Consider the following 18316-nt stretch of genomic DNA (forward strand, 5'->3'; position numbering starts at 1 on the left):
GGAGGTAACAGCTGCTCTGGAGAATCAAAGATTGCAGGAGTAAGAAATAAATCTTTGCACTATTAAGCCAAAAGAATTTTGGAGATTGTTTGCATTTTCAGAATCACCTAACCTATCCTGACAGCTATAGTCAGTGTGGTAGGCAGAATGGTCCCCCAAAGATATCTATGCCCTAGTCCTCAAATCTTGGGAATGTATTGTGTTACATGGCGAAAGGAATTTGCCACTGTAATTAAGGTTACAGACCTTAAGACAGGAAGAGTAGCCTCGATCATCCAGGTGGACATAATCTAATCATCTGAAGGCTTAAAAGAAAAGAACTTTCTGAAGCTAGAGGCACAAAAGTTGTGGCAAAAGAAGTCAGAGATACTCTGAGCACATGAAGGCTCTGAGATAGAGGGAGCCACAGGCAAGGACCAGAGAGAGGCCTCTAGAAGCATGGTGGTCTCCAGCTGACAGCCTGCAAGGAAAGAGGGACATCTGTCCTACAAGCCCAAAGAACTGAATTTGACGAACAACCCAAATGAACTTGGAAGCGGATTCGTCTCCAGACTCCAGAAAGGAACTTAGCCCTTCCGACACCTTGATTTTGGCCTTTTGAGAGAAACTCTAAGCCAAGGACTCAAGTGAGCCACACTATACTTGGACCTCTGACTCACAGAATCATGAGGTGACCAATTTGTGTTTTAAGCACCTAAGTTCATGGCAATTTGTTAAGGCAGTAATAGAAAACGAATACAGTCAGTAAACCAACTGTTGACTATTAACTTCTTTTAACTTAATGTTTGTGCGTTAACAGCATTTCACTATTTACTATGTACTAAGATCCTTATTATATTTGGGAAGAGGATGGAAACACAAAATAAAGTTAGATTTTTAGAAAATTTAATTTGAGATGTACATCAAAAAAGTTTAAAGTATCCGTTACAAGAATAGAAATACAATCTATAGTTTCCAAACTAGCAGAAGATAAACTAGAAAATAAAGAGAATCTCACCAATTTAATAGAAGTTAGAGAAAAAAGAATCAAAGAAAAAGGAAAGTAAACAAAAAATACAAAACAAGATAGTGCTTGTTCAAACTTTACAAGGTTGTGCCAAATTTTCCTATAGTATTTGTTTCAATTCACGCCCCTACCAGAATTCTACGTGTTCTCTTTGTTCCATATCCTTGCCAATGCTCGATATTGTATGACTTTTTAATTTTTGTCTAATCTTGTGGGTGCACTCCTGGAATACACCCAACTTGGTCATATATATTATATTTTTTGTATACATCTGGTTTTGGTTTACTAATATTTTGTTTAGGACTTTTGCATCTATGTTTAGGAGCAATTTTCTTTCTTGTACAATCTTTATCTGGTTTTGATAGAATGAATTGGGAAGTGTTCTCTTTTTCTAGTCTTTGGAAAAGTTTATTTTAGATTACAATTTTCTGTTTCTTTCCTGTTTCATAAACTTTGCTTGTAAAATCATAAGAGAGATTTTTTTCTTTGTGGGAAGATTTTTAATTGCTGATTGAATTTATTTAAAGGCTGTATGAAGTATAGCATAGTGGTCAAGAGGATGAACTTTGGAACCAAACTATCTAGGTTCAGTCTCAACTTTGACTTAGCTGTGTAAAAGTCATTTAACCTCACTGTGCCTCAGTTTTCTCATCTGTGAAATGGGACACGTAGCTTGTTGTGAGGATTAAATGGGTTGACATATGTAAACGATGTAGGACAGTGCCTTGTGCATAGTCAATTCCATGTACGAATTTACTTTCATTGTTTGCTATTTCCGTTTCTTCTTGAATAGCTTTTTTGTCTTTTGAATAGTTTTTTTCTAAGACTAAGTTTTCAAATTTATTGGCTTAAAGCTGGTCATATTTTACGGATACTCTCTTTTTAACTCTGGCTCTATCTGCAGTTGTCTCCCCTTTGGCATCACAAACAGTGTTTGTTTGGGATTCCTTTTTTCTTAATATTATCATTTAATAAAGTTGTCAGAAGTTTATCCATTTTATTAGTCTTTCTAGGTAACCAATCTTTGGCTCGGTTGAGTCTGTGGTTTCTGTATCTTCTGTTTCCTTGATCTTTGTATTATTTATTTCATCTACTTTCTTTGGATTTATTTTATTGTGCTTTTTCTAATTTCTGAGGTTTGATAAGTAGTGTATTAAGTTTAAGCCTTTTTTGTTTTCACATGTAAACATTCAACTAAGTACTGGTTTGGCTGCTTCCCACAGTGTGATAAGGACAATTTCCGTTATCGTGCAGTTCTAGGTATTCTTATATTTTCATTATGATTTCTTCAAGTCATAAATTATTTACAATTCTGTTTATTAACTTCTAAAAAATGACAGTTTTAAAATTATCTTAACTTTATTAATTTCTAACAATTGCACTGTGATTTTTTTAAAAAGGATCTTTTCATTTTATTTCTCTGAAGCTTTTTGAGACTTGCTTTATGACCTTATAGTATTGTGTCTTGGAGTGAACATATATTCCCTGATCTGGAGTGTAAGCTTCTCTATATGAGTATATCAAGCATTTTAAACGTGTTTTTCAAATCTCCGACTTCTTCAATGATTTTTTAAACCTACTTGAAAGATTTTTAAAACATTATCCTTTGTTGGTTAATTTGCCAAGTTTAATTTGTGGTCTGTTTGGACTATTTTGAACCTGTCTTATTAGATAGATACACATTTTTAAATAGTTTTATCTTCCTGGGGAATTTAACCTTTGTTCGTAATGTAGTGACCATCTTTATCAGTAGTAATGCTTTTTGCCTTAAATCTACTTTATCTGATATTAATATAGCCAGTCCACCTTTCATTCGATTAGATTTGCCTCATACATCTTTTTCTATTCTTTTACTTTCAAATTTTCTTTATCTAAGTTTATGAGTATCTGAAGTAAAGATATTGTTAAATTGCATTCTGATAATCTTTGCTTTCTTCATTCAGTTTGCATTCACTATGATTACTGCTAGCATTGCATTTATTTCTACCAGTTTATTTTGTGATCTCTACTTGTCCTATTTTCCTAGTGTTTCTTTTTTCCTGTCTTTCCTTCTTTGAACCGTTGAGACTCTTTTTTTTATTATTATGCTTTTCTCTCTACTGGTTTTAAAGTTATACATCTATTTGTAGTCTGTTACTGGTTACTCTAAATTTTAATATGCATACTTAAAGGCTAAAATTAAGTAGTATCTATACCTGTCTATCAATCAATTCAAGTCTCTTAGGACATTTTAACTCTAATTCCCTCCTTCAAACTTGTATGCTTTTTTTGTCAAGTGTTTTACCTCTGTTTTTATTAACCCCGCAGATTAGATATTTTATATAGTCAACGCTTATATAGTCAGTTCATCTTTAATCTGTACAGCTCATCTTTACTAACCAAACAGATTAGATACTTTCTTTATATAGTCAATGTTTATTTACATACACTTGAAAGTATCCCATTGTCTGTGATCCGTATTCTTTCTTAAATCATAGATCTTCAAGGTTCTTTTTTTTTCTGTCTGAAGTACATCCTTTAGAAGTTCATTTAGTAAGGTTCAATGGAAGAAAGTTTTCTTGTTTTGTTGGTGTTGCTACTTGTGTAAATTATCTATATTTAGTTCTCTTAAACTCTATTTAGTTTTACTGTGAAAATAATTTTGGGTTGACAGTTATCTTCTCTCAACACTGAAGATAATTGTCCACTGACTTCTAACTTCCTTTGTTGCTGTTGAGAAGTCAGCTGTCATTCTAATTGTTCTTCATTTGTCTTTTCTCTTTTCTTTTATGATTTTATCTTTATCACTGGCATTCTGCAATTAGCTATGATCTGTGTAGGAATGGATCACTTATATATCCTGTTTCATTTTCCTTTGACTTTCTGACTCTAGGGATTTGTATTTTTAATTATTTCTGGAAAATTCTCAGAAAACTATTTTCTCTACATAATCCATATTTCTTATCCGTCTCATATTTTCTATACCTTTCTCTCTCTGTGCTGTATTTTATATAATTTCTTAAACTCTTTCTTCCATTTAACATTATGTCTTCTTTGCTGTGTCTAGTATGCTTTTTAGTCTACCTATTGAGTTTCTGAAGACATTTATATTTTTCATTTACCTAAGTTCTATTTGGTTCTTTAAAAAATATACCTGATTCAACTTGTTGTTTGGTTACACTGTCAACATCCTTTCTTAAAATTTCCTTAAGTGCATTAGATTTTCTTATTTTGTATTCTGTGTCTGATAATTTCACTGTATGAATTTTTTGCAGGTCTGATTTTCATGTTTCTGCTCCTTTTCATGCTATGTTGTTTCCTGATGTTTTGTGCTATTTCTATGTGCTTTTATGATTGTTGGACTTTAAGAGAGAATTCCTTGAGGCCTGGGTTAACATGTGTACTTTCTGGGAGAATTTACATTTGCTTTTGATGGAAATGATGTTGAGATGGAGTAGTGATCAGTAGTAATCAAGACCACTTTAAAGGAAATTTTCTACTCTCCACTTTGGGTGAATTGTGTCCCAAACTCTCATGAGGCCTAATATTAGGATTCTGAAGGAGACTTCCATCCCCATCCTTCATCCATAGCCAAGCCAAGATAGGCAAATTTCTTATTATTTTTCTACGTGAAGCTGAGTGGATTTTGTTTTGTTGATATCATCTCATTTTATTTTTTAAATAAACTTCATATTTTACAGTAGCTTTGGGTACAGCAAAATTGAGCAGAAAATACAGAGACTTTCCATTTGGCACCTGCCCACCATGTGCACAGCCTCCTGAATAATCAACATCCCCCACTAAAGTGGTACGTTTATTACAATCAATGAACCTACATTGACACGTCACAATCACCCAAAGTCTATAGTTTACATTGTGGTTCACTCTTGGTGTTGTACATTCTATGAGTTTGGACAAATGTATAATGCCCTATATCCACCATTGTAATATGATACAGGGGAGTTTCACTGCCATAAAAATCCCTGTCCTGGGGCCAGCCTAGTGGAGCAGCAGTTAAGTTCACCTGCTCTGCTTTGGCTGCCCAGGGTTCACCAGTTCTGATCCTGGACATGGACCTACACACTGCATATCGGGTCATGCTGTGGTAGGCGTCCCACATATAAAGTAGAGGAAGATGGGCATGGATGTTAGTTCAGGGCCCGTCTTCCTCAACAAAAAGAGGAGGATTGGCAGCAGATGTTAGCTCAAGGCTAATCTTCCTCAAAAAAAAAAAATCTCTGTTCTCCACCTATTCATCCATTCCTTCTCCATTACCCAGAAACCACTAATTAATCTTTTTACTGTCTTCACAGTTTGGCCTTCTCCAGAAACTGAGTGGTTTTTTTTTTTTTTTCTTTTTCCTAGTTTACTCTTTCTCTGAAGGTTTTATCTTAGGGTCGTGGCATTATGAGGGGATCTGGATCCTCTTCCACAACTTGCAGTCCATAGACTTCACTCCTTGTTCCCTGCTCTTAAAGGCAATTAAAATGGAAAGCCCTAAACCACCAGGAACCAGCAGATCTCTTTAGGATATCCATCAATTTCCTCTCTGAGTTCATGTTTTCTCATTGTTTTTGTCTCTGAGGAAACTTCCTTTCCAGCTTCACTGTGCATTTAACAATTAAAAAAAATTTTTTTTTTACTTAAATGTAGTATTTTTAGGTGTTTGATAGTGGGAAATTTCCTCAAAGTATCTAGTCCTATATGTTGTTGCATATGGAAGTTTCTTAATTAAATCCTGGACAGATATTTATTTAGCATTGATTTTGTGCCAGGCTTATACCGGACCCTTAGTAAGCCAAGTATCCAAGACAGTGTGGTAAGTCCAAGGATGAAGGTATGTACAGGGTGGTATGGCATCTTGGAGGGGGTTGCCTCACTCAGGCTGAGGATAGGGAGTTGTCAGAGAAGATGACCAGGAAGTGATACTTAAGCTTTAAGGAGTCAGCCGGGTGAATAAGGAAAGGCTATGTTGGATAATGTCAGACAAAGGAACAAAGCATTGAGGGAATGGCAAATACTCTGCTGTAAAGTGTGGGGTGGATGGGGAGAAGTGGCGAGAACTGGGGCTATTACAGGCAACAATGGTCAGCTCCCCGCAGAAAGCTGCTGAGGTGTTTGTTGCTTTGCTACACTATCTAGAACAAAGAAAACAGACTGAGACTGTTCTAAGTAAGACTGACAACACACCTGGTGAGAAAAAGCTTCTGCAGCCCTTTCCTTCACTAATTGTCCAAATTCAGCCTTAAAGGGAGATAAAATAAGAAGGGGGGTTGCCTCTGTCCAAAAATTGTCCTCCAATTTTGAATTGTCTGCCACTTGTCCTATAATCTTATCATTCAAATAAAAGTCTGATTTATGGCCTCAATACCTATCTTCCCCCTTTCAATCCTAAGCATCATGAAAGCAGGGAGTATATCTGATTTTTCACTGTAGCCTACTGTTTCACAAATGTCTCTTTGTTTTTTAAACATCTGTAATTAAAAGTTACTGGGAGTGATTAAGAGAAAGCATTGTTATTCATCCAACCTTACTCTAGACAAGTTGAATCAGTTTGCCTTCCTCTTTACTCCTACCTCATGCAGCCCATTGAAGGAAATGGATGTTTCATAGGAAGAGGAAATGGAAATTGGCTTTGGAGCAAAGTGCTCTTCAGGATGAGGCTGGTGCTCAGAGGCTGTGCTTTAAGTTTCAAAGGACGACCCGAAAACTCTGGGTTTTAAGGGTCAGAAAATACATTTATCTAATTCTTTTTTTCATTTCTTAAACTATGTCCATGGTCCAAGATCAACAAACTAAGAAGTATGAGCGCATATGAGCAAAGTTGAGTGTTGTCATCCATTAAACTTATAACCCAGTAAATTTGGCAAATGATATTGTTTGATTAGATTCATATGTTAAGACATTCATATAAGTCACTTTAATTAAAATTATGGTTAAAAAACTAAACAAAGTAGTTCTAGAGGCTACAAGACAATGGGGAAGGCAAAACTAGATGAAAAAAGCACAGACGCAGGGTCCTCTGAAGCCATGTGGAGCTATGTAACTCATGAACAACTCTGCCCTCTGTGGTCTTGGTGGTAATAGTAATGCCTTACATTTATTGAGTGTTTACTGTGTGCCAATACTGACTTAAACATTTGACTTGTATTAAACTCATTTATGTCCCATTTGTCCACAGAGCCACCATATGACAGTGCCAGCTGCCTTCAGGTCAGGGTGAATATTGAGACCCTAGGGAGGCACAGACCTTTCTCTTTCGTGTAGGAGATGACTCCTTTCACCATGTCCTGAAAATAGTGCCCAGCAGTCCAATTTATGGCTGCAAATTGGAAGCTGGTGAGAGAAGCCTTAAAGGAGCAGTGGTGAACCCATCCTCTTGTGGAGGGTAAAGACAAGGTTTGGGATTTGGAAAGAGAAGGCAGAGCTATGATTAGTGATGACACATAGGTCCTAGGCCCCTAGGAGAGAAAGGGAAAAAGGAAGGAAATTTAGAGAGAGAACAGGGAAAAGATAGCAAACAATTTCAAGGTCCACTGGACCAGAATGCCCAGAGTGAAAAAAGGGTGGGCCTCCTTTCTCTGGTCGTGTAAGGAAAGCATTTACTGTACTCTGCAATAAGCCTGCGGAGGGGCTCCCTCCACCCAGGTCTACTACCTGACCCCATTTGAGAAGATACTCCCTACACTGCTTTTTCTTTTGCTTACAGCTTTGTTCTGGTTGTGCAGCTATCAAACTTTTCTAAGATAATCCCATTTTCAACTATTCTCTTGGTATTGCCAGAAGTATCCTCAAATTAATCAAGCACGAGTTCTAACGTTTGGTTTGGAAATTATTTTGTCACCATACCCGTGATGAAGCTTCCAGAAACCTGAGGATGCTTCTTCTGCAGGATCAGTTTTTATAGTATTAACCATGAACTTGGGTGTCTGAAATAGGAATTCTGATCTAGAAGTTGGAAAGAGACTAGTTAAGGGAGAGAGAGGGTCATTAAACTCTCAATTATTTTATCCATTGTGAACCTACCTCTTTTCCCTTATTCCAAAGTCTATTAGGAAAGACCCGGCTAATCTTCACTGGTACCGTGGACCGTGTGAGAACACTTAATTTTCTCCTAAAGTAATGTAACACAAAGGAACATCCTGTCTCTTGCCAGCATGATTTGCATTAGTTTACCATCCAGAGAGAAATCCAGCTGAGAAGAGACTCTATCCCATTCCATTGATTGGAAAATAGATATAGTTCTCTTTCACCTATAGAGCTGGTGCCTTCTCCCAGTTGAGAAGCACCTCCAGTCCTACAATCACACTTCAATGAACTGACTGACTAGTGATTCAAATGAGAAGTCTGACCTCAGCCTTGCGGGAGCTGACCCAGTGAACCTTAAATTGTGTGCTATAAAAATCATATCTAAAGAGTGCCCAGAGACAGCTCAAGTCATTTATGGTAGTGTATTACATGCCTCCAAAAAGGAGCATTGATTAGATACAGTGCCAGGAAAACAGACAGCTGTCAGGAATCAGTGACAGCCAAAAAGAAGGTAAGCCATCAGGCAACATCGTGTGGTTGATTATAGACTTGGAGGGAGAGAAAACGAAGAGAGAATGCTAGGGTCTTCTCGTAACTGTCTAACATGGTATTAGTGTTTGAATTGCTCTAGACAGTGTCTTTTTCCATTTTCTTTTAAGTGACTGGCATAAGCAGCCCATATTCCAGAAGGTGACTTCAGTCTCCATATTTACTCCTTTGTAATATAGCAAATGTATTACCCTTTCCCACTTATGTAGAGAAACATAATGCAATTGTTACGCAACAGACACAAGCAGTAGTAACACTTTAAATACTTACATGCTAAAATGTTTCCCTTATACCCATGCTTCCTCTAACCTGACTCTCCACCACAAATATTTTGGTAAATGCAGTCTGAAAACAAAAAACTGTATAATTGTGTACTTATAAAATGAAATTGTATGCCACATTCCAAAAAAGATTACAAATTACCACTTCAAATATGCTAATTTGAGGGGAAGGACATTTATTTTAGACCGTAATAAAAAACAGTAAATAGTCAGAAATGCTGATTTAAGGAAAGATACTGCTAAATTGGAGCTAATTCAAAAAAAAGGGACTAAAAATAATAAAGGGCCTCAAGGAATGAATACTTTCGAAATTGAGAGAATTTAAGAGTCTAACATGACAAACTACAACCAGTCCTACAAATACCTCTGGGGAATTGGATTCCAAAAATCTGCGTTGTTCAAAGGAAAAAAATAAAAGCACTGAAATAAAAGCTACCCAAAGGGAGAAAAACCCAAACTTTTAAAACTAAATGTTTTAAATGTTTTTATTTAGATCGGCTCTCAGATGCCTGGAGACATTAAAAACTAGCCAGGCAAAGCATTTGTTTTCAGATGACAAGCTCTAATACAGTAAGTGGGGTGGGGTTAATGATTTATTATATTATACATTTTGAATCTATGTCTGGACCTGAATAAACACATTGGACTGGTTTAGAGCTGTTTAATATACCTAAACCAGTGTTCACTTAGTAGGCACACCCAAAGCTTGAATAAATTAGAGAGTTCCATGTTATTTTACAGGGTCAGAAATCTGTAAAGATGTTATTTTATTGAACAAGACTCTGATCCATAGTAAGGCATTAAAATGGTTAATGATTAATTTTTGTGGACACTTATTTCTCTTAAGTATGTTATTTTCCAAAAGTATTGACAGTTTGGAAGGAAAATAAAGAAAATCTGTAAATCTTTTACACAAGGAAAAAAGAGAACAAAAACAAGGACTTTTAAATATATATGTGAAAATATAGTGTCCCAAGAATGTCTGTTGGCATTTTCAAAAAGGAAAGAGAATGAGCCAAGAATGGCTTTTACCTACTGTGGCACCACCCTCCAAAATCAACCCCAATTTCTGTTCTTTGCACTCAGAGTGATGTGTTAGAGATTCAAATATTATGCTCTTGAAATATAATAGAATTGTCTCTGCACAGACTGTCTAGACAGGGCAGGGACTATGTTTAATTTCATTTCACATGGCAGCCAGCAGTCTTTTACAAATAAATGCTTTTCATGAGGATGTTGATGTTAGTATAAGCAGGTGGCCAAAAATTTGGGGATAAAGCTTGATATCTTAATATTAGCACTTTATAGGGCATGTTATATAAAATTTACACATGTCTGGCTATTTATTGAATAATAAATAATTTCAGCACATTTTATGTTTCTTAATATTTCCATGTTAAATTTGTTTACATGGACAAAGAAATATCAATCTGCCTATTCAGAAAGCAGGCAAGAATCCCAACTCAATTTTCCTAGTGTCTGAAACATACAAGTATTCTTGTAAATTTATATTTTAAAAAAAGCAAGAAGAAAAAATTAGATATTTCATCAATTAGAAAGCTCTCAAGATTTAGATATCCTGCAAGGTTTAAGAAAACAGAACTGGCATTTCCACAATGAAAAACATGAGCTCTATTTCATTTATTCAATGTGTTAGTCATTCATTCTTTTGACAAATATTTGAGAACTGATATATTACAGTGAGCCGAACAGTCAAAGGTCCCTGTCTTCTTGGAGTTCATGCTTTAATGGAAGGAGACAGACAATAAAAACTGAGAATAGTAAATAAGTAACTTATATGACATACGCGAAGTGATTGTGATGGAAAAAAAAGTTGAGGGGATAAAGAGGAATCACCAGTGGGAGTGGGTATTGCAATTTTACATATAATATGCAGGGTAGGTCTCACTGAGAAGGTGATATTTGAGTGAAAACTTGATGGACATGAGGTAATTAGCCCTTTGGAGTCATAATTCCCAGCAGAGGAAATAAATACTGCCTGTGTCCTAACTTAAGAGTGTTCCCAGAGTGTTCAAGAGGTAGCTGGGAGTCCATTGTGGCTAGAGCCAAGAGAATAAAGAAGACAATAGGAGGTGATGGGGCCAGATCTTTACCTCTGTCTGAGATGAGAATTTTGGCTCTTCTGAGTCAAATGGGGAGCCATTGTAGAGTTGTAGCAGAAACGTGCCACAATCTGCTTTATGTTTTAATAAGATCATTCTGGCTGCTGTGTTGACAAAAGTCTCTTGGAGAGCAAGGAGGGAAGAAAGAAGATGAGTTACAAGTCTACTGCAGTAATGCAAGTGACGTGATGGTGACTTGGACTAGATTGTGGTCAGTTTCGGCATATTATTGTATCTAGAATCAGCTTTTCCTGATGGATTGGATGGGGGAGTCAAGGACTACTCTAAGGCAGTCGTTCTCGGAGTGTGGTTACTAAATAGGCAACATCAGAGTCAGCGGGGAACTTGTTAAAAATGCAGATTCTTGGACCTCACCCCAGATCTATTGAATCAGAAACTCTGGATGGTGAGGCCCTAGCAACCTTGTATTTTTGACAAGCCCTCCAGGTGATTCAAATGCACTCTCAAGTTTGAGAACCATTGCTTTAAGATTTGGGGCCTGAAAAGGACAGAGTTGACATTGACTGGGATGGTGAAGCCTGTAGAGCAAACAGATTTGAGGGGGTGGGAAGGATCAGGAGTTCCGATTTGAACATGATGAGTTTATGATGTCTTTAGACAGCCAGATGGTGAGCAAGCAGTTGTATATATAAGTCTGGAGTTCAGGAGAGGGGGTCTGATTTGGAAATAGAGACTGAAACATTGATTATGTTTCTGAGAACAAAATCTTATATTAGATTGGATTGCTTCAGTGGATATTTACTGTTTAGTGGTTTCATTTTTAACTTTGAATAAAAGTAGTAGAAAGCCAAGTAATAGAGACAAAAATATATAAAAGAGGCAGCCCACCATCTACTTAAGAATGCTAAGAGATTTAAGAGCTGTAGGGGGTATATTTTCCAGAGCCTCCATCCATTTATCGTGGAAGAAACTTTTACAGTAATCTTTTCCTATTTCACCATCAACACATTGAGGATTCCTAATATTTTGAGCATAAAATTGGAACTAATAAGATGTTCCGAAGTCCATCAAGTAGCTGATAAATTTTTTTTTCTTTAAAGTCTGTACATGTTCAGGACAGACACAGCCATCGTAGGCTTTTTTTTTTTTTTAAGATTTTATTTTTTTTCCTTTTTTCTCTACAAAGCCCCCCAGTACATAGTTGTATATTCTTCGTTGTGGGTCCTTCTAGTTGTGGCATGTGGGACGCTGCCTCAGCGTGGTTTGATGAGCAGTGCCATGTCCGCGCCCAGGATTCGAACCAACAAAACACTGGGCCGCCTGCAGCAGAGCGCGCGAACCCAACCACTCGGCCACGGGGCAAGCCCCCAGTAAATTTTTATATATGATTTTACCATCAAGGGGCAACCCAGAATTTCTGGAGGATAGAGTAGATGTCTTATGAAGCAATTCTAATTGTGTTTTCTTGCTTAGTAACTTTTACGGAGGGCCAGTGGTTAGGGAGGGATGGAAGGGAGATATGAGACTTAGGAGAACAGTTGCAAGAGAGAGAAATGCAAGAAGGACAGGAAACCTACAGTTCATGTGGCTACCTAAATATAATTTCCGGTGCTTTCTTCATACTCTCAGGTATTAATATTCCCTTGGTAAATAAAACCCTAGAATCAGAATATGCTATTTACACCATGCACTGATGTAATAAGTTCAGTGAGACAGCAAAATTAGCGGGAAAGGCCAACCACTGAATATTTAAGGACAGAGGTAAAGCAGAGGGCTGTCCCTCTGGAAGGAAAATGTCTGCTTTAAAAAGAGAGAAAAAGTAATGCTTCTCCTGACCCTGAATCCATATTCTGTATATTTTTTCAAAATTGTTGTAAAGACTTTTCAGATGCTGCCACCTTGGCTGCGGAGATAGGATCTTTTACATTTCACCCAATGAGTAAACTCTGGAGAGCCTGGCCCTCTTTTGTCCCACAGTGTAATCTGATCCACCTGTCATCATCAGGGGACATCTGGGATCCATCTTATCTTTCCCACTGCTAGTTGATTAACCAGAAAATGTTTTGAATTGGGTTCATATATGGCAGAACTTCATGGACTTTGTGAATTACAATGGGAGCAAATAAAAGGTCAGATTTTATTTTGTGCTTTTAAAGAAGAAAACCCTGACTCTGTTAGGATTAAGTGCTTAAAATGTGGAGAAAAAAGCCTTTATATTGTATTAATGGCTAAATACAGTAATTCATAGGATCATCGACTATTTTAAATAAAATATACTTCTACCGAGTGAGGAAGTCCTAGATCAGTGGCCTGACACAGAATTTTTAGTCCACAGACATATTATAGTTAGTTGGAAAAAGACAGATGGCCGCGGAAAGGAGTAGACTGTTCTCTTTTGCTCCATATCTACTTGATGATGTTTCTGGAGAGATATGAGAGGATGGAAGTTGGGGATCTTTAGTCCAGTGCATCCTTCCCACACCAGGTTTTTTGCCAGGTTCTTGGTGGGAGATCTGTTTAGTTCAAATAGCCAATAATTTTAATTTTTCAGTAATTTTAATTGTCTTCACCATTACTACTTATGAGCCAAATTCAGTGAATAAATATATAAATAATAATTCATTTGTTTTCTTCTTAGTTTTAAATATCCCAATTGAAAACTCATGATTCCTACCACTAAGGTTTTTTGAGAGAGGAAATCTCACATTGTATGTATTCAGTACATTCTACATTCGGTATACCCTAAGGAAAACCATCTCTCGTGGTCAAAACTGATGACTTGTATTATCATTAGACATCTCTCCAGAAACTGATATTTCAAAGATGATGCCTGGAATAAGATGTCAAATATCTTTCAAAGTAGTTAGGGCATCAGTTTCTAAATCTGACTTTTAGGAGGTATAGTGGTTTCATGAACCAAATTATAATTAAAACTAAAAACTTTGTACATGGCAAATGTCTATACAGATAGTTATTTTATTGTAATTGTCATTATGATACTTGTGGGACAAGAGACTATTGTGACTTTGTTTCCACTCCTGCAAATGGGTGATCCCAGATGCATCAGGGGTTCAGTGAGTGTCTTGAACTATGCTTGAGATGTTTTGGGTTCAACAAAAGAAGCTTTTGCCAAATCCTTCTTCCCCTAATTTTTAAACGTGTATTTCGAGGAAAACTTTGTTCATATGTTTCTGATTCATTTACACTTAAATCATCAAAATGTTATTTTGTAAGAGCTATTTGATGTCCAAGAAGCTTTCTGAACCTGTTTTATAAGTCCTCTTAAGTCCTTTTTCTTAAAACAGGAAGTTGCATTTTGCCAAGTATGAATAAATTCAAACATTAAAAAGGTTCAATTCAGTTTCCAACTCTGAACTCCAGGTTTTAAGTGCATTCTCGATTCAACAAAATATATTTTAACACCCCTACAAAAATATGGACAGAAGGAAAGACAGTGGTATTAAAAGTGAGTAAAGATATGCATAAGCATTATTATTCTCAGATTTCTCCAATTGTGAAAGTTCATAAAACCTGTAACAGGTGTTTCTGCCATTATTAGATGCAGGTGAATTGCAAACAGAAACTGTTGGTTCTCTATGGTGTGTCTAAATATGTTTGTTTGTTTGGAGGAAGATTAGCCCTGAGCTAAGTACTGCCAATCCTCCTCTTTTTGCTGAGGAAGACTGGCCCTGAGCTAACATCCATGCCCATCTTCCTCTACTTTTTATGTGGGACGCCTACCACAGCATGGCGTGCCAAGCGGTGCCATGTCTGCACCTGGGATCCGAACCGACAAACCCCAGGCCACTGAGAAGGGGAACATGCGAACTTAACCGCTGCGCCACCGGGCCGGCCCCGGTGTGTCTAAATATGTTTACTAGTTTTTGTCACAGAAAAAACAACTCTAAAAGTCTTAACATTTTTACTTCATTTTTTTCTAATTTTACCTTTAACTGCCTTTGAGTCTTACTTCTTTTAGTAAAGATGAGAAGACTCAACACATTCTGTTGGACAGAAGGAACTCATAGGACACTCTGTAAGAGTTTTATGTCTATGCTAAGATAACATAACATCAATTTAAAAATGTAATTGACACTATTTTCTTGGCTTTAGATAAATGCAGAAAATTATCGCTGGTTCATACCAAGAGGTCTCTTAATTACATATTACCCTTATTACTTTAATGCGGAGGCAATTCAGCCTGACCCTGGAATTCCCTTACAGCTGATTCACTTTTATTTATAGAAAAAGGAAGTAAAGGTAATTATGAGGGGGATTTGGGACCATTCTAAACAATTTCCTCAATGTTCCGCTTCATTGAGTCCACTTCTGCATTTCTTCTGTACTACTGAGTAATCGAGTGACTTGGGATGACAGGTATTTTGCAACTGAAAATTCTTTATTTAAACATTATTAATTAAACGATCAGTTCAACTGTGGAAGCTCCCATGCAATGGCCGCCAGGGAAACTTGTTGATCATATAAAGCTGGTTTCATTAAACTTGCTAAACAAGGGCGAGAAGCACCTTGACAGTCTCTATAATGTCTCAAATGGGGGAAACCAGAGAAGAGGACGTGTGGAGCTTGGGAGCTGTGGTTAGTCATAGGTTTATTGCAAGACAGAAGGTAGAGAGTGAGGTGTAGGAAGAGACTGGTAAGATTTGTAAATTAGGCAAGTTGGGGTCTTGTCTTTGAAACATAAGTCCATGAAGAATTCATGTTAAATCGGTTTGTTTGTGTGCTTGTCTTGGAACACATAGTCTGACAGGAGCTGGTGTTAAAACGTTTAAGTTCTGATAATTTGTATTGCTGTCATACGATTTACCCATTTTGTGATTTATAGCATGGTTTTGCAGGTTGTGGTTTTTGTTTCATTTCTCACAACAAATAAGTAAATATCACAACAAAGAAAGTAGAATACACACTTATTAATTCATTAATTGATCCTTAAAAAGATTTTAAACTATAGCCTATCATTTAAGGAGTTAATAATAGCAATGAATTTTAATTATACTTTTTTCAGACAATATTCAAAATCACTTAAGCTTTGTTGGGTACCTATATATTTATACCTATGATATATAAGTTGTCCTTTTCCTTTACTATGTTTTATTCTCTCTGAGAACACATATAATACTAACAATAAAATGCTTTTAAAAGTTTATATTGTATTTTGAGCTATTTTAAGTTCATCCTAAATAAGCATTTAATTGTTTATACCCCATTTTGCCTAGAAAGAATTTATGCTCCCCCAAACAATATAGCCTTATATGCTACTTATAGTTACATTGAAATTTGAGAAAAGAGTCAAGAATTCCAGTTTATAAAATAGGGTCATGCTATTCTTAGAATGCTTCTTTAAATGTAAATAGATTCTCAGAGAAAGAAATCTGGTATAAGAGAACGCTTAAAGATGATAATGTAGTAATCAGGAACTGCTAACGGCCACATGCAAATCCATTATTTAAGATTAAAAATTGTCCTAAAAGCCTTTCCACAGATGGATATTCTACAATATTCCATACTATATCCCAATCTGAGCACCTGTAAAATAAAGCAGACCCATCCAAAATCCTTTCCAAGGCTTAGGTGATACTTGCCTTTTTGAAGTTAAATCTTATTTGCTTTTGCTAACATTTATCGTTCATTAGATAATAGCTATTGTTAGTTATAGTTTTACATTTTAAAATTCCATTTATAAAATATATATTTAAAACACTGTTGTTTTCCGCTGGTCTCTGCCAGTATGATTTCAAATTCAAATTCAGAGAATCTCCTAATTCTCCAACTCTTTCTCTTCAGTGGCTTCATTAAATAATCATAGTAATGGCTACATGTACTGTCTTCCGTGTGCCAGTGTTTGGCTGGCATAATCTCAAGAAATTCTCAAAATGACCTTGAGAGCTGAGTATGATTGTCTCCTCTGCCCTAAACACAAGGAAAGCTAGGCTCAGAGAGACCCACCAGATTGCAGCCACACTCACATCTGAGGAGGAAGTCTGTCACTTTCCACTCTGCCATGCTGCCTTAAGCCAAAGAAATTCAGGTATAAATGCTACTTTGTCTTTTTTGTCCCACAATTTAACTCTAGATACTGTTCAGCCTAAGTATAATGTTTTAGAAAAAAACTCATGAACAACCCCACAGAAAATTTTTGAATGAAATTATCATAACTCTTGCTGCTAGTTGCTAAAATAAAGTTATGTCATAGCTCTTGGTATCAGAACTGAAAGTGACAGCAATACTTTCAACTAACCCTTGACTTTAGTAAGATCTACTTAAATCATAAGGAAATAAAAGAGATATTACAATGTGGAGGAATCCATGGACCAATCAACATCTTTGAAAAACTATATTTCAGGCTGGTTTCTCTCCCACTTAACTTCAACCAGATTATATTTCAAGGTGATTACTTTCTCAAATCTCTAGATTTTGAGGGCCAAATAATCATATGACCTTTCAGATGACATGGAGGGTCCATCTGTAATGACAGAACATTTGCTTTGTTTTCTAGGACCTTTAAAGACCACATAGCTGCTTCAGTTTTCCGTGTGGCGCCCTCTTAACCTGTGCTTTATTTCCCCCCACCTTCTTCTCCAGGACTGCCCACCAGAAGCAGGGGATTTCCGAGCTCAGCAATGTTCAGCTCATAATGATGTCAAGCACCATGGCCAGTTTTATGAATGGCTTCCAGTGTCTAACGACCCCGACAACCCATGTTCACTCAAGTGCCAGGCCAAAGGGACAGCCCTGGTTGTTGAACTGGCACCTAAAGTCTTAGATGGGACGCGTTGCTACACAGAATCCTTGGATATGTGCATCAGTGGTTTATGCCAAGTAAGTGCTGGCTTCTTTTCATGCTGTTTTTCCAGAGGGTTTAATATCTTTGTGTAGTCCTCCTGTCTGAACCAATCACTGTTACTTTTTCTAGAGTTTATAAATGATGATAAATTTGAAAATTGAGGTTTAATTTCAGTTAAAATGACAAGAGTGGTATTTTGTGTTAAGAAAACATGGGCTAGAGGTTTTTCTCCTTTCCTTGAGTCTCACTTGAATATGGAAGCATAAAAATTTTTGAATATTGTGTATCATTTTTGTACTACACTCTGAAATTACCTCTACCTTGGTTGTCCCTGAAATGTGGTGTGTGTGTGTGTGTATTTGGAGGCATCAATTTTCATTTTCTTAGAGCTTCAGAATTGCTTAGATGAGATTGGCTCTAAAATCTCCAAGTAAACTGTAGCAGAACTATTTGCTTCTTTATTGTACCTGTAATTTTGTTGAAAATTCAGAAAAACTGTAGAGAAAGGCATGGAAGTGTCAGCTAGTTCAGATTTCAAAAAGGTAAATCTTTAAAACAGGGATAGCAAAGAGGTTTGATTTCTGGT

The 18316-nt window shown here is 36.6% G+C and overlaps 1 protein-coding gene across 7 annotated transcripts in view; it reads left to right on the forward strand.

The window, feature by feature from the left end:
- ADAMTSL1 (ADAMTS like 1) overlaps window positions 1-18316 on the forward strand; it is an 859827-nt gene that overhangs the window by 556245 nt on the left and 285266 nt on the right. For all 7 annotated transcript variants that reach the window (XM_070248240.1, XM_070248241.1, XM_070248242.1 and 4 more), the window contains one exon: window positions 17529-17765. In XM_070248240.1, coding sequence (XP_070104341.1) covers window positions 17529-17765 — 237 coding nt within the window. The remainder of the gene's footprint in view (window positions 1-17528; window positions 17766-18316) is intronic.

This window comes from Equus caballus, chromosome 23 (genome assembly GCF_041296265.1).
Source record: "Equus caballus isolate H_3958 breed thoroughbred chromosome 23, TB-T2T, whole genome shotgun sequence".
NCBI lineage: Eukaryota > Metazoa > Chordata > Mammalia > Perissodactyla > Equidae > Equus > Equus caballus.